Here is a 16,207-nt window from a genome sequence, read left to right as displayed (position 1 = left end):
CATGTTTTTATACTCGCATATTCATGTAAGGTTGTGTAAAACTATGACAAATCGCTCGTCATCGATGGTATAGAGCGAATATGAGACAATATATATACTCAAACATTCTAATTTTTAACTTTTAACACTAATATGCAAGTTATCTCAAGACCTTATACTCGATAAAAGAGTAAGTCTTCTAAAGTGTATATGTTTGTTAGTAAAAGTCCTAAGTTTAAATTTTTGCAAGTACATAAATACACTCCAAAAAAAATTTTAAATACATATGAATTACATGTAATTACACATATTCGAGATTTACTATAAACTCGATACTCAAACAAAATTATGGCACCCATATACTGATTATACTAATTAAGCTAGATGATGATGTGGATAATTTGAACCGTTGATGGAGTGACACGTGTCCCATGATCTTTGCAGCCGCCGGAGTGGAGGAGGAGGAGAGGTCAATATCACATGATTATTGTGAGTATGGTGAGAAAATGGACTTAGCGTGACTCGTGATTGAGCGAACCGACCATTCACCACCGCCCCATCCAAAGTACACACCTCACCTTTGATACTCTGGACCACTCACGTTTCGCTGCACCGGCCCATCAGCAGTCATTGTTTCGGATGAACCGGTTTAGTGGAATTTTAATTTTGTTCTAATCAACACTATCCCAATACAAATAAATAACTAAAAGACAAATTAGAGATTAAAATGCCTACCCAAAACGATCAGCAAAATTATATGGCTCTCATTAGGCCGCGTGCAACAACAGGAAGGGCATTGTCCGGAACCTTCGTCTTGTTGCTGTGGCGGCGACGTCTGTCCTGTACCTCAGTACCAGGTGGACGGTAGCAAGAAGCTTCGCGAAGACTATAGTTTAAGGGAAAAGAAAAGCGAACAAACTTTAGGCATTAGGGATTGAACCTTAAGTTTCTAAATTTTGGGGTACATAAAATTTAAATTATTGTGTTGAGTTTAGGCTTCGACTTCAAAGATGGCAGCGATTGGAGAAAGAAGAATGCTTTGGGCCTAAGAAAGACTTTCACTAAGCCTACACACATGGCCTAAATAACGGAAGGAGCCAAGCTCTTCGAAACAAAGAGAAAGCTTGCCTCACCGTGAGAGCAAACAAAAAAGAAAGAAGCTTGCTTACTTGACGTTTGTTTGTGCCTTTACAGAAACAAGCTTGACCAGAAAAAGAAATTGTCTGCTATTTGAAACTGAGGAGTTGTTTGCCTCACTGAGTGAGCAAACATTGAAGCTGAGAACGTTATGGTCATAGAAGCATAATTGATGAAACAAAGGTCCGGCACCAATCAAACAAATCAAGCCCAATAGCTACTCAAATGCACCTTTTAACCTTTTATCATGTAGTAGTTCATGGTTTTTAATACTTTTCCTTAGAAATTAGTGTAAATATTGTTTACAAAAACTCATTAACCGTTGTGAGTTATTGGGCATTCCCCATTTCAATCATCCATTTTATATATCAACAAGAGTCTCTTTGTTTGCCATTTACAGAGTGAATTCTTAAGCACCACCCAACCCATCCAGATTTCTTGAGATACTCATATTTCTTAAGATATATGAACCCAATGAGCTACCGAGCCTAGTGCCACCACCAAGCTACCGACCTCGGTGACACTATCCATCCATCATCTCATTCTAAAAACCTTGTGGTCGAGGCCTAGAACCTTATGGCCAAGAATCTATTCCTATCTCAGTCACAGTGGCTCGAAAAGAAGTCAAGACCACAGCGCAGAGCACCATTTATGTGCTCATTCGTACCCACATCCACTTGCGACCATGGCATAGCACGCCACGCACGCACACTAAAGAAGGATGTCTTTGTTACCAAGTGCATTCGGCCCACTCGATTAATTTATAGGTAACAAATGGTTGGGTTTCGATTCAAAGCAAGTTTTTTTTATTTTTTATTTTGGTTTTCTAGATTGAAAGGTAACAAATGGATTGGAGTATTTTCTATAAATTGGGACTTCAAAAATGATATGCTACTTAGTTATATCTCTAATATTGTTCACCAAACTGCAAATGATTTTATGGAGGTTGAGTGCCTTGAAGAATATTAAACTTTTGACGCGTCCCTTCTGCCATCTTTTACACGTCTCTTATTTTAGCTGAATTGCAGAAAGCAACATCTTGATATCCTTCCAAAGATCTAGCCATAAAATTGCATCAACAAGAGAAATAAATGATTTAGCTTAACTGCTTCCAAGTTCCAAAGGTAGCAAATAAGATTGAAGTCATTGAACTACAAAATTCTGTTCATTTGTTTCGATACAAATTCACACACACAAAAAACCCATAAATAAAACTACATAATCAGCACAGAAGAATTCAGTAAGATTTCAATCTGTTTGGCCTCTTGATCATACTCCTCTAACTCCAGCTCCCACTCTTCAGCTATTGTCTCCAATTCAGGACAAGTTGAAGTCTTGTTGGGAGATATCAGAAGGGCAGGAGCAACCTCAACCCAAGAACCCAACAATCCCATCTCCTTTGCCATTGAAATCAAACAAAACAAAACCCTTCTTTCTTCTTTCCTGCTCTGATCAGCTGCTTCCAAGCTTGAAGATGAACAAGAAGTGGCTCTCAAAACAAACAAAAAGGGCTTCTGTTGCAGATTCTTGATTTGGGTTTTGCTTCTAGAAGCAGTTTGAGTCTGTGAGAATGATTTGGGTTGAAGAGAAAGTAGAAGTAGGTGGCCTTTTATAGGGAGTCGAAGAATCATATGATATTGGTGAGAAAAATGAGTGAAGGAAACTACACCAGCAGCTGCAGCAAAAAGTTACAAGGCATGTGAGGAACATGGAAAATGCCGATAAATAATTGTGACACGTTTGATAGCTATGATGGCAAATTTTTCCAGCAACGCCAAGTGTTCGATATACGTTGAATCTTATTAATGTCCAAGGCTCCCATCCAATCTATGGTGACCGCCCACCAAATTGCTTAAATTCTGCAATACACTACAAGAAAGTACCTAAAATCCCATCATTTTTGGCTTCTTCTAGTTTTCACAAAAACGTAAATTCTCATCATCCTCCTCACCGACACCTTCAAAGCCAATTAATCCACACCTACCCTTCTAAAAAAGAGTCCAAAACCATTTCTAGGTTACAGTAATTCGTGTATTATTCACGTACACACACACACATATATATATATATATATATGTATAAATACTAACATTTTACATATACTTTTTAATTATATATAAAAATAAATCTTTTTAACGCAAAAGTATTATTCACGCACATATGTATTATTTACTGATATTTTGCAATAATATACATATTTTATCTGTATTTTTCATACATTGTTGAAAAAGAAAACTATTTGAATAAATAAGTTTAAATTTTATATAATGATTGAACTTTTCACCGTATGTTCTTAAGAATTGTCGAATAATATACATATGTATTATACTCGTCTCGTATTTTACTAACTATACTACGGAGATATTGCTCTTGGAAAAAATTCAGTTAAATCAAAAGTTATTTAATTATATAATTTTGATGAAATAAATAGATTAGCACTCAATTGTCTTGTTGCTAGCTTGCAAATCATCACTATCCTCCTAAGAGCTGCAACTGCAAGCTACAGTTTAGTAAGCAATACTCATACTTCCCAATAGTCTGACACGCATAATTATTTTGGTACTTTTTATTAGGAAACTATATTTACATGCAACAAGATGGAAACTAAATGCATATTTACAATACAGGGTTCATTAGACCATGTTCAGAGAGGAAAAACTCCCACTGCATTGGTCAGAAGGACAGAATTGAAGCCATTCATTATCTAAACCATTGCAGTTGCTTCCCTGATCCATTTCTGATCTTTCAGATGGCTAGATCGTAGCTCTGATCAAAGCATTCCATCAAACCAATGCCGTGGCGTAGCGAGACACATCCAAAGCAAAGCATTTTCAAATATGCGATCATAGGTCTGCATCAAGGATTCATAACCAAAGAATCAAGATGAGCTTAAAAAGTTATGAATCGTCGTCAGATTCTTCGATGCTCTCTTCGAAAATTGTCTCCAAACCAGGTGAATTCGAAGGCTTTTGTGGGCAAATGATGGGGGCTGGAAGAACCTCCATCCATCCACTCAAATTCTTCATCTCCTTAGCCATTTATGCTTGTACTTGGAGAAGTCTGTTCAATGGATTCTAGATACAAATGAGTAGCAAAAAGATGACCTCTCTTCCCCCTTATGTCAAGAAAGAAGAGAGAATTAATTTCCCTGAGATCTATCAAAGAAGGGATTTTATCTATACAAGAAGAGCAAAAGAACTTGGGAAGGGTATGAATGAGCAGGCCCTTATATACTGCCGTGATTATCAGTGAAGGGTCCCATTTTGATTGATGGTAATCCGCATTCGTAGCGAGAACCTAAAAAACATGAGGTTAAGCCTACTTATGGCATTGACCAAACCCAACATTTACCGAGTTTCTTGGCAAACGATTTAAAGTTAAACCAAAGAATTAAAGAAACGTGCAAGTAATGTAATGAGAAGGAGAACCTAGCAAAACACCCTCCATCATAATTGTATAATTGAATTCACCGCATTTTCTATCCCTTCCCATTTCTGTGCCAACAAACCATGATCTCCATGCGTTACACAGGAAACTTCTCATTAACATAACTTACATCTGCCTTTTCCTTGAAAACTAAAACTACCGCCGAAGATACTTATAACTCAAGTGGTTATTCGGTCCCAAAAACTACTCATCTAATCTATCTGTAAGCGGAAGAACAAGGAGCCCGCTGGATATCTGGCCCTATGGCTGTTTACATTTTCTTCGAACCAAATTATCAAATGGGTGGCTGATATAAACATCTCAATTCTTTGGGGTAGAATCAAACAGTATTTTCATGAAGCATGTTACCGAGTTACAATTTCCTTAATATCCCTGTGGATATAGACCTAAACAATAGGGCTAATGCAAATCAGCAAATGGAAGCGCTATCCTTCCAGAAACGTTTGAAAGGTTAATTCAACAATCATAGGATTCATTTCACAAACTGTACTAGGACTGACACTAGATAAATTCGGAGCTTCAAGCCCCGATTCGAAGACACGATCTAAAAATTAAAATCTGTGAGACTTAAAATAGTATTAGCATAGAAATGCCAATTTCAAATCATGCTACGATAACAGAAACTACCTAGTGTATCCTGCTTTATAGGCTCCCCCTTATTACCTCACATCTCAGCTTCATAAGCCCTTCAGCCCTCGCCTCACCATGAAACTAAAACACGTTTGCTCACAGTGGTGTTTAGGTCTTTCAAGTTTCAACCTAAAAGCTCCAAACCTAAACGGCACTATTGATTTGTGGAACCGCTAATGACACCATGACCTAAACAATTGTTCCGCAAACCGGACCCGGATTTGATCATAATTCAAACCTCAGGTATGTTTTCACAAATGGCTTACATTGAAAACATAGAATTCCTGAATCTACTCAAGAGGCACAGATAGAACAACTTTCAACCAGTGAGTGATGCTTAAAACCTGCACAATTCATCCAATTTTCACTTCAAAGCACCATTTCTAAGCACAATTATACCACATTTCCAAATCAGAAACCCACAACATACCAATGAACATCAACCACCTCTATTGCATAAAAGCAATGCATTTCAACATTAAAGCACTAAACTTTTTACGTCCAGAAATTATCAGAGGAAAAAAAGACATTTAACACTAAAAGCATTACATCTCCGCATTTTGATCAAAACCATTCGCTGCATTATCAATCCATAACTGGGAGAAATTATAAAACAAAACCCAAAAATATGAAAATCATTCTATTTGAAAAAAACTGACTAAATATGTGAAGAAACCCAAAACAGAGAGAGCTCAGTCCAAGGGAATTTCGACATCTCCATCAGCAATCTCCTGCTGCAGATCCTTGGGGTCTTTACCATCCACAGTACACCCAACAGAAACGCAAGTGCCCAAAATCTCCTTCACCGTCCCAGCCAACTCCTTGGCCATGGACCTGTGCTTCATGATCTTAGCAATCTCAATCACATCATCCAATGAAATGTTACCGCTGTGCTTGATGTTCTTCGTCTTCTTGCGATCTCTCTCTGGCTCCTTCAGGGCCTTGATGACCAGAGCCGCAGCTGAAGGCACCACAGAGACCTTCGCCTGACGATTCTGAACGGTGAGCTTGACGGTGACTCTCAGACCCTTCCAGTCCTTGGCTGTCTCTTTAGCAATGTCTTCTCCGATCTTCTTTGGGGAGAGACCCAGAGGACCGATCTTGGGAGCGAGGGAACTGGCGGCGCCGACCTCGCCTCCTGTGACGCGGACGTAGACATCGACCACCTGAGATGGGTCGAACTTTGGAGGCATGGCTTCTTCGGCGGCGCTCTGGGTTTGGAGGGGTTAGGGTTTTGGATAGAGGAGGCAGCTTGCGAGTGAATGTGTGGTTTTTGTAGGGGAGCTTCATATAACGCTAGGGTTTTGTGGATTGAGAGATTGCCAAACGGAAATGACAATGATCTCCTCGGCTTTTGTTGGGCTTTCGCAAAATTTTGCTCCTAGTAATGGCATTGGAACCCAAAAATATTTTGCCTCGCCACACCCAAAATTTAGTCGCCACACTTTTAGCCCAAGTTGACCCGTATCTTTTGAGTCACTGACGGCCATTGATCCACGGACACAGATCTATTGGACTTTAGCCCCATTCAGTCCAAACTTGCTGGTGGGTCGGTCCATTCGACCATCCTAATATGGTGATTGTGTTCAAGCTAGGGATGGCAAAAATCCCCGAGGGGGCAGATCCCCGTTGAGTCCCTGACCTTAATGGGGGGGGAGATTTCGAGGACAAATAAGTATCGGGTACAAGGATCCCCGAACTTGAAAATTCCCTAATAGGTATGGGGAGGGGATGGTATTGCCGTCCCCATCTCCAAACCCGACCTGAAAATATATATATATATGTTTATATTTAAATAAATAAATATTTAATTATAATATTTATGTTTAACCTGAAGTTAACCTCCATCTTCTAATACTTCATAATCTTCTCTGGAATTTCATATTGATGTGATTTTGAATAGTTAAGTTGAACTTTATAGTTAATTTGGATGTGTTGAATGATAATTGAATATGAAACTTAATGTTAAAATGTATGATAAAAAATTTTATGCAAAAAAAAAATGCAGGATTCGGGGCAGGTATAGGGGATATTCCCCGGGACGGGATGGGGATTCCCGAAACTATTAAACATGGATGGGTTCAAGGAGGCGGTATAGAAAGCGGGGACGGGGATGGTATTGTCATACAAGGCCCCTACCTGACCGTTTGCCATCCCTAGTTCAAGCCTAATTCCTCTTGGTCCAAGTCTCCATATATTTGATAAGTCATGTATAGTGACGGATTATAATGAGACGGTTGTTAATAGTCATCTGATGTGCAGAATTATTAATAGTTATCTGATCAAGTGTTGAGTTATTGAGTCCCTCAACATAGACTCTCATTATAGAATCTCTCGTCACCAATGATTCTTGGGCTTAACCATCGACCCACAACTTCCCAATTTTCTACTCTCTCTCTTATATTATATTGTTAGAAGTATATAATATTGGTATCAAATAACTTTTGGTTTAGTGGTACCAGGCCTGGGCTATAGCCTGTGTAGGTTGGGCGATGGCACAGTGGCCCAAATATTTGGGACCTCCAATTTTTTTTCCAACCCACTTATAAAAGAAACCCAAAAAGCCCTTTATTTATCTGGACTTCAATTTTTTAAGGGTACTGATTTTCCCACTCCCTTTTTATCCACTTAAAGCATCTCCCATGGGGGGTTGTATAATAAAGTGTGTGTTAAATGTACATTATTTGTGATCAGAATCACATGCAATGGGGAGGTGTAAACGATTGTAAATTTGTATCACAACCGTGCGATGCAAATTTAGATGCACATGTGCATCCTTTTTTACATCCCTTGCAAGTTGGACATACATCAGAAAATGTGAGAAAATGTGGACAAAAGTGAGGAAAATCAATTATACATCTTCCCCATTTGAGCAAAAACGACATTTACAATTCCCGGATGTGTAAAGGGAATGTAAAAGTAGCTTTACACCCCCGAAAATACACCCCCCACTATGGATGCTCTTACACTTTTCTTTTTTTAAATTGTATGTTCTCATTCCTCTTTTATTCACTTACACTCTCTTTTATATTATAGTAAAAAGAGTAGATGAATAAAAACGACATTTACAATTCCCGAAGGTGTAAAGGGAATGTAAAAGTAATTTACACCCCAAAAATACACCCCCCCACTATGGATGCTCTTACACTCTATTTTTAAAAAAAATTGTATGTTCTCACTCCTCTTTTGTTCACTTACACTTTATTTTATATTATAGTAAAAAAAGTGTAGATGAATAAAAAGGAAGTGGAAAAATCACCACATTTTTTTAAAATAAACCCTTTATGCCTTTTGACAATCATACCAAAGAAAGGATTAAAAAAAAAAGGAGCCCAAAACCAACGAAAACGGTCCCTCTTTTCAATTTCCTAATCCAACAATTTTTTTTACCTATTTGTTTTTAACGTGTTTCAGATTTTTTTCTCTGGGTTTGTTCTTCCTTTTTCTAGTTCTCTCTCTCTCTCTCTCTCTCCGTGTTTTTAACGTGTTTCAGAATATATTTTTTTCTGGTTTGTTCTTCTTTCTTCTAGTTTTTTCTTCTTCTCTCTCTCTCCAGAATCTGTCTTTTGAACTTTTATTGTTCAAATCAAACAAAACGTCTTTTGAACCTTTAATATTCAAATGAACCAAAACTTTGTGATTCTATTAGACCAAAGCTCTCTAAGTTGGATGTTTTATGCAAACTTTGAAATTTGAAGGCATGATTATAAGAAACTTATAAAATCAGGTGAATCCCTAATTTTTTAACTTTTTATCTCTTGGTTAATTCAAAAATTAAGAATTAAAATTATTAATTAAATGAGGATAATATGGTAAATTCATACTTTTTCATATTAAAAAAATAAAATTAAAAGAAAATTCAGATAATGAATCCTATTTTTATGGAACACAACTGCCTATTATCTTTTTAATTCTAAAATAAATTCATATATATATATATATATATCATATATATATATTTTTTACTTGTATATATAGGGCCTCAATGTCACTCATTATACAAGGCTTTCAAAATCAATGGATAGGCCCGTACTTTTCAATTCAAATATCGAACTCTTAAATTCGCAGTTCCCAACCTGGAAAGGCTACAATGAGGAGTTTAAAGTGAAGAGGCCAATCCCACCATCAAAATATTTAAAATATTTAAGTCCCATGATTTCTTTATATTTATTGATGGTGAGATTGACCTCTTAAATATCTTCCTCACTTTTAACTCCTAATTATAGCCTCCCGATCCCCAACCTAGTTGATAAAAGTGTGTTATCTCAAGTAGTTAATTATTGGACATGCAATGGATTTGGTCTAGCCCAGAATCGTTTGTGGCTAAGATTGGATATTTAGAATTGCGTCCAATCTTGAATAGGAAACTTTGTTGTCTCAAATAGGGGTGGTTGCGGTTCGATAACCGCGAATTTTTGCCCAAACCGCAAATCAACCAACTATTTACGGTATGATGATTTTTGAAACCGCAAAAAGCAGTCGGTTACAGTGAATTAGCGGTTTAAAACCGCAAGTTCTTTTTGTGTCATAAAAATCCAATCTTCCACATTTTATGCCTAATTTTGATGCTTCTTTTGAAGCCTTTTGGTTTCAAACATACTTTAACCCAAAAATATAAATTCACAACATCAACTTCTCAATCATATATAAATTCACAACCTCCTCAACTTCTCAAGCATTCACAACCTAAAGAAAATTAAAGTTACAATTCCAAGCATTCCAATTAAAGTTAAACTTCTCAAGCATTCCAATTCCAAATCCTTTAAAGTTACAAACCAAAAGGAAAATATAATGCAAAATGAAATAAAGTTACAACTAAAAAAAAATCAATTCAAAATTAATTAAAGTTACAAACTAAAAGGAAAATGTAATGCACCATTGTTAAAAACTCAAGTGTTGGTGGTGGTGAGTGGATTTGAAGGACCTTATTGTGTTGTTTGAGCATCATGCTATCTATAAAATGCGATTTTTAAAAATAAAATAAAAATATAGTCGCGGTTTGCGGTAACCGTAAGTTTTGAAAATCAAATACCGCAACCGCAACCGCTAATGCAGTTCGGTTCTTCATACCTCAAATAAGGTTCGATTTCCTGCGATTGTGGTTCCATTGCGGTAAATTGTCGGTTGGTTTTTCGGTTTTTCGGTTTTTCAGTCTAAAATGTCACCCCTATTCTCAAATATGTTAAAATGTTATCCAATTGTATTATGGGAGTTGATTTTCCTACTCCCATTTTATTTATTTACACTCCTTTTTGCTTTTTAATACTTTTTAATCAATTTTGTTCTTTATGTTTCCTATTTTATCCTTACCCTACATTAATTTCTTTTTTACTTCACTTTTATATTATTTCTTTTTCTTTATACTTAATTTTCTAACTTACACTCCATTTTCAATATTAAAGGGAAAAAAAAACTTAATTTCTTACTCGATTAAAGGAAAAAAAAAACTAAAAATGTGCAAATTAGAAAATTAAGTATAAAGAAAAAGAACTAATATAATAAAAGTGAAGTAAAAAGAAATTAATGTAGAGTAAGGGTAGAATAGAAAACAGAATGAACAAAATTGATTAAAAAGTATTAAAAATAAAAAAAAAGTGTAAATGGAGAAAATGAAAGTGGAAAAATCATATCCTTTTATTATTATTGAGGCACGTTTGGTAAGCCAGATTGGACATCACATATAAATTTTGAGTCCTGTCCGTGGGGCCTCGAGGCACTAGAATGATCTGAATCTCAAAAGAATCCAATATATAACGATGATGCAATTAAAAAATTAATCAAGGATAAAGTTGTTTTGGGCAAAGTGAAGAGTTGGTGAACCCTTCTTTACATGCTAGATGCTACACTTCACCAACAACGACAGTCAGTTACACAACTCGTGATTCACGACAGATAGACTTCGCGCATGCAATATGCGTTTTCCACCGCACATTTACAACCCTACATGCAATGACGTAAACTAGTGTGATTTGTTTTTTCACAACTTACTTTTCATTAAAATAAATTGACAAAATAAATGGCTCGTTATTCTAAAAACAAATTATAATATTTTATTATTGTTGTTAGCTTCATTATTTGGCCAAAGCAAACATATTCAAAACATAGAAAACTTTTGCTCGTGCCACAATGTATTTATATTATTGATCACAACAATCAGTCTGCTAATAATCCAGAGTCCATAGACCAAATCTCTTCACAAAAGATATGGTAATTTAAAAAGCTCTCAAACACTACGATTATTCGACTTAATCCATTATTTCTATCACCATATTCATTGGGATCCCAACATGATTTCCCTAAACAAACTAAATTAATGAACTGTTATCCCTAGTTTACCTTAAGACCTTATCCACATAACAATTGTTAAAAAATTTCTCATCATGCAAGAAAATAATATGTCGCGTCCTATATAGCACGGACACTCCATTAGGCCGAAGTGTCGGACATGCTTTGGACACGGGTCAGCGGTCAAGACACGTTTTGGATACGGTCAAGACATTTTTGGTCCTCAAAGTTAGTATGTGCAATTACAAATGGTCTCTGTCGTTAGGTTCGTCAAAAATTTCATTAGTTTCCTGACGTGGCATACATATATATCACAAAACATTCCTGAAGTTCACAAACCTATCACAAATGGTCCATACGAATTTTTTTTTAATGTTTTAATTTAAAATTCATAACATTTTGGTTTTCTTTTTAAAATTATTTATAAATGAAAAAACCATTTATAGAAGGATTTTAATCTTGATGACCATTTATGAACCCTAAATCCTTAGTTTTTTTCATTTTTAAATTTTATAAATTTTAAATTATTTTTTAAAAACTCCATTAGTTTATTGATGTGGCATATATATGGAGCTTATATATACAATAATATAGTGTCACATGTATTTAAAATATAATATATATTTGAAAATAATTTAAATTCATAAAATTTTAAAAAGAAAACAAAAATTTTATGAATTTTAAATTTAAAAAAATTAAAAAATTTATTAATGACCATTTGTGATAGGTGCGTGAACCTCATGGATATTTTATGATATATATATATATATGCCACGTCAGCAAACTTACGGTGTTTTTGACAGGACCTAATGGCAGAGACCATTTGTGATCATGCATACTAACCTTGAAAACCACGAATGACACAAAAAAACATTAAGAATGCAATCTGATAGTTTCGTAAAACTTAGGGACGTTTTGTGATAATAAGCCAATTTTAATTGTCGTGTTCTAACCGTGTTCATGTCCTAATTTTTTTTAAAATTTCAAGTCATTGTGTTGTTGTGTCACCATGTCGCGTTTCCGTGTCCGTGCAACATAGGCCGCATCTTTGAAGAAGAAAATCAAATTAATTAGTATTTGACGATAAGACGTTTACTAGAAGATGGTGACTTTACTATAAAAATATAAGGTTTTTTAGGTTTTAGACATAAAAAAATTTTCACTTTTGGAAAAAGCCAAACCTTTTCAAAAAAGACAAAAAAACCACTCAACTTTCAAATCAAAGACATGCAAATGTATTGGATTCCTTAGGAAATATAAAAATAAATAAGGGCATTTTTGTCCATTTTTGCTTCTTTTAAAATTTTTCTCTCTCCTTTTACTTTTTCCAAAATGTCCCAAAATATATATTGCATTAAACGGGGGGTGAAGTTGTTGGGAAGAGACCAATGCTTTCTCATTTTCATATATACAAAACATCATCCATGTCATGATCGATCAATTTTCTTGAGAGGCATCAGTTTCCAACAAGTTTCAAACTCATGGCCAAAGGCACTTGTGTCTTATCTTACTCCCCATCATCACATTGTGGAAAAATGCTCATGCTTCCAATTTTCGTGTTTTTATCTGAAGTGGTTTATACGCTCCCTACCGCTATATGACAATTAGAAAGATTATCAATCTATGTTAGTTATCAAAAAGATATCCAACTCAGTTTTTTCTGTATTAACTATTAAATCTGTGTGTGTAAGAAATATAAACAAACACGCCAAAACTAACCAACTGCGGAGAATGATGGCAGTTCATTGATGTTGTCACCAAGTAACACTAAAGATTAAGAAAAAACTGTCAGAAATGTTGATTTTCTTGCATCATTCTAATTTGCACAAATCAATGATTGATTGATCTGACTTAAAAAAAATGCTTAATCAACGGAAAATCACAAAACAATTATCACTCATAAGATTTGAACTCATGTCATCCGCGAAATAATACATCACTTAAATTTTCTCTATTGCTACAAACTTCTTCTTTGAAATTTAATTTAATAATTAAAAAATGTTTATAGTACATAATAAATTACCCCAAAAATAAAGTTCTTATCCAAATATAACATGCATCCCAAAAATCTCAACAGCTCTCATTGCTGTCAATCACGGAAATGCCAGGCTGATCATTTTGATTACGGAGCTCACAGTCACAGCAGATTGGCCCTCTCCTTCTACAGGTGGTAGCTTCCTGCGTCGCGACAAAAGGCCTAATGTTTTTTACCCCAAAAATGAAAAGAAATTGCGTAAGTGACGTGGCACGATTTGGACATTCCGATCCTTTTATAGACGTCGAATGGGCCGCGGGGCCCGCCCTTGACCTACAGCGTGGTTAAAGACTATACGGAAACCCGAGCGTGTCATGGGCTCACTGGTTCAATCATAAGTCCCAATGAATTTCGAGTCGTTCAAAACGAAACGCTGGTTGGTCCACGTGTCGTTTACGTGCGTATGGATAAATTCGTCCATATCTCATCTTGCTCAATCGATTTTCTTTTTTGTTTGGAAATTATGTACGGATAATTACTCGATAATTGTCTAGAATGACGTGTCACTTTGTTACCTGCCTAATCTGTAATTAACTTATAATTAAGTTGACACATATTGTCCTACGTGTCATTCGGCTGTAATTGAGGAATTTTTTAACAAGTGGAAAACATCATAATACTATTAGAAGGTGTTGTTTAGCATTTTGTTCGACAAATAACCTAACATGTTCTAAACTGTTAAAAAAAGTATGGCTCTATGGAGGATAAGAACATAATAAATATATATTATTAAAATGAAAACTAAAAAATGGTTGAGCAGTCCAACTAAATTGAGCTCTTAAATTGTGGATAAGGTCCTATACTAAAATTTGGATACCAATTATTGTTACATTGTTTTATTTGGTTATTGTTAGTTTCACAACTAAGATTTTGTCGTTTCATTTACTACATCGATCAGAATTGGATTTGAGAAAATATATGATACATACAAATATTCAGACTTTGAGTTAAATCGTTTTAAAAGATTATTATCTTATATGTCGACATATCAAGAATTACTAATCACTCACACGAACATAAGTAACTTGTGTACCATGAGGGTCTTTTTTTATATTTTAATCACTTGCTTACGTATGACTTAATCGTTATCATATATTTTGACGTGCATCACTAATCATCTTCTGGCATAAAAAAGGTGAGGAGAGAAAGTAAGAAGCAATTAGGGCATGAACATGATGTAGCATCTCGTCTCCATACCAAACATATGAGGAGGCCCACATTCTAGCATTTACCATTTTTGTCGTTTAGCATGACAAATGTAACTTTGTACGAAGAGCGAAATGGGAAGCTTATCCATTATAAAACGCAGAGCAATCAACGTTTTTGGTCATAAAATTTTCTTACCAAAAAATAAGCAAAGAAAAATAGTCCAAACTGAGAACAGAGCAGAGCCAAGGCTTCAAAACTCGGTTCTTCATTCATCAATGGCGTCGAGGAAGACCATCTTCCCCACCTCGTCGATCGGCGACAACCCAATTGGCTCAGACGGGCTCTTCGAGTTCGACGAGGCCGATATATGGAGCTCGTCGAACCCAGTTGCAGAGCAGAAGAAGAGCGCCATACCCAGTTACAGAGAGCTGAAGAAAATGGGGAGGAAGACGACGATGCTGATGAGCATGGCTGATCAGAAAAATAGTGCCGAGGTGACGTCAGCGTCGTTGCCGGTGAACATTCCGGACTGGTCCAATATTCTGAAAGAGGCGTACAAAGACCAGAGGCAGAGGGATAGCGATGAAGACCGCAGAGAAGAAGATTTTGACGGTGGCGATGATGACGACGATGGCGGAGATGGGAGGGTCCCGCCTCACGAGTACTTGGCGAGGACGAGAGGGGCTTCGTTTTCTGTTCATGAAGGGATTGGGAGGACCTTGAAAGGCAGAGACTTGAGGCGAGTGAGAAATGCGATTTGGAAAAAAGTTGGGTTCGAAGATTGATCGGTAGCAAATTTTAGAACTAAAGGCCAGGGAAAAAAAAAACAGAGACTTACTGGAAATTTTGGTAGGGCAAGGCAACCAAAGAAAAATTTGAAGTCAACGATGACTGGTTTCTAATTTAATTTATATCTACGATCTCCGTTAAACTGGTTTGATATTTTAGAAGCGACTTGGCGACGGATCTTGATCTTATTTTGATTATTAACAACGTTTATGTTTTTTTTTTTTTCTGGTGCTGGTTTGATCTTTCTGGGTTTGTTTTGCTTTGGGTGCCTGAGTTTTATGAGAGGACCTGAGTTTTGCAGAGCCCAAAGTGTCTTAATGATATTTTGGTTTTGAGATCAGATGATGATGGCATTTTCTGTTTCTTCTTCTTCTCCAGGTTGTCATACTGATGATGACAATGAATGGAAATATTAATGATAATTTTTTTAAAATTTATAAATAATTTTGTTATTTATTATTTGGTGTTACTGTTATTAGGGGGTTAATGGATTGAAACAGAGTAATTTCAGAGGAAATTAAAAAAATTGAAGGTTTGGTTGGTAAGGGTGGTAGGTATAAAAGATACAGAGCAGCTAGAAGAAGCCTTGAAGTGAAATTTATGCTCCCTTGGGATGACAAATGACCCATAGCTACTTTGGCATTCATTTTCCATATAAAAAAGAAAAATAAAAGAAAGACGAAGAAGAAGAAGAAGAAGAAACATTGGTTTTCATAGTCGGTCGTTGTTTGTACTTGGTATTTGCATGCTTAAAAC

The 16,207-nt window shown here is 35.9% G+C and overlaps 2 protein-coding genes across 2 annotated transcripts; one reads left to right on the top strand and one right to left on the bottom strand.

Annotated features, from left to right (window-relative positions):
• Nucleotides 1-5,701: 5,701 nt before the first annotated feature.
• LOC103342131 (large ribosomal subunit protein uL11) lies at nt 5,702-6,470 on the bottom strand. The gene has a single exon (XM_008245714.3). It carries the CDS (start codon nt 6,384-6,386, stop codon nt 5,886-5,888), a length of 501 nt encoding a protein of 166 aa, XP_008243936.1. The 5' UTR covers nt 6,387-6,470; the 3' UTR covers nt 5,702-5,885.
• Nucleotides 6,471-14,837: 8,367 nt separating this feature from the next.
• LOC103342133 (senescence regulator (Protein of unknown function, DUF584)) lies at nt 14,838-15,895 on the top strand. The gene has a single exon (XM_008245715.3). The coding sequence runs from the start codon at nt 14,938-14,940 to the stop codon at nt 15,445-15,447; it is 510 nt and encodes a 169-aa protein (XP_008243937.2). The 5' UTR covers nt 14,838-14,937; the 3' UTR covers nt 15,448-15,895.
• The last annotated feature ends 312 nt before the right edge of the window (nt 15,896-16,207 follow it).

This window comes from Prunus mume, linkage group LG1 (genome assembly GCF_029339155.1).
Source record: "Prunus mume cultivar Tortuosa linkage group LG1, ASM2933915v1, whole genome shotgun sequence".
Classification (NCBI taxonomy): Eukaryota; Viridiplantae; Streptophyta; class Magnoliopsida; order Rosales; family Rosaceae; genus Prunus; species Prunus mume.
This window is presented reverse-complemented; position numbering and strand designations above follow the sequence as displayed.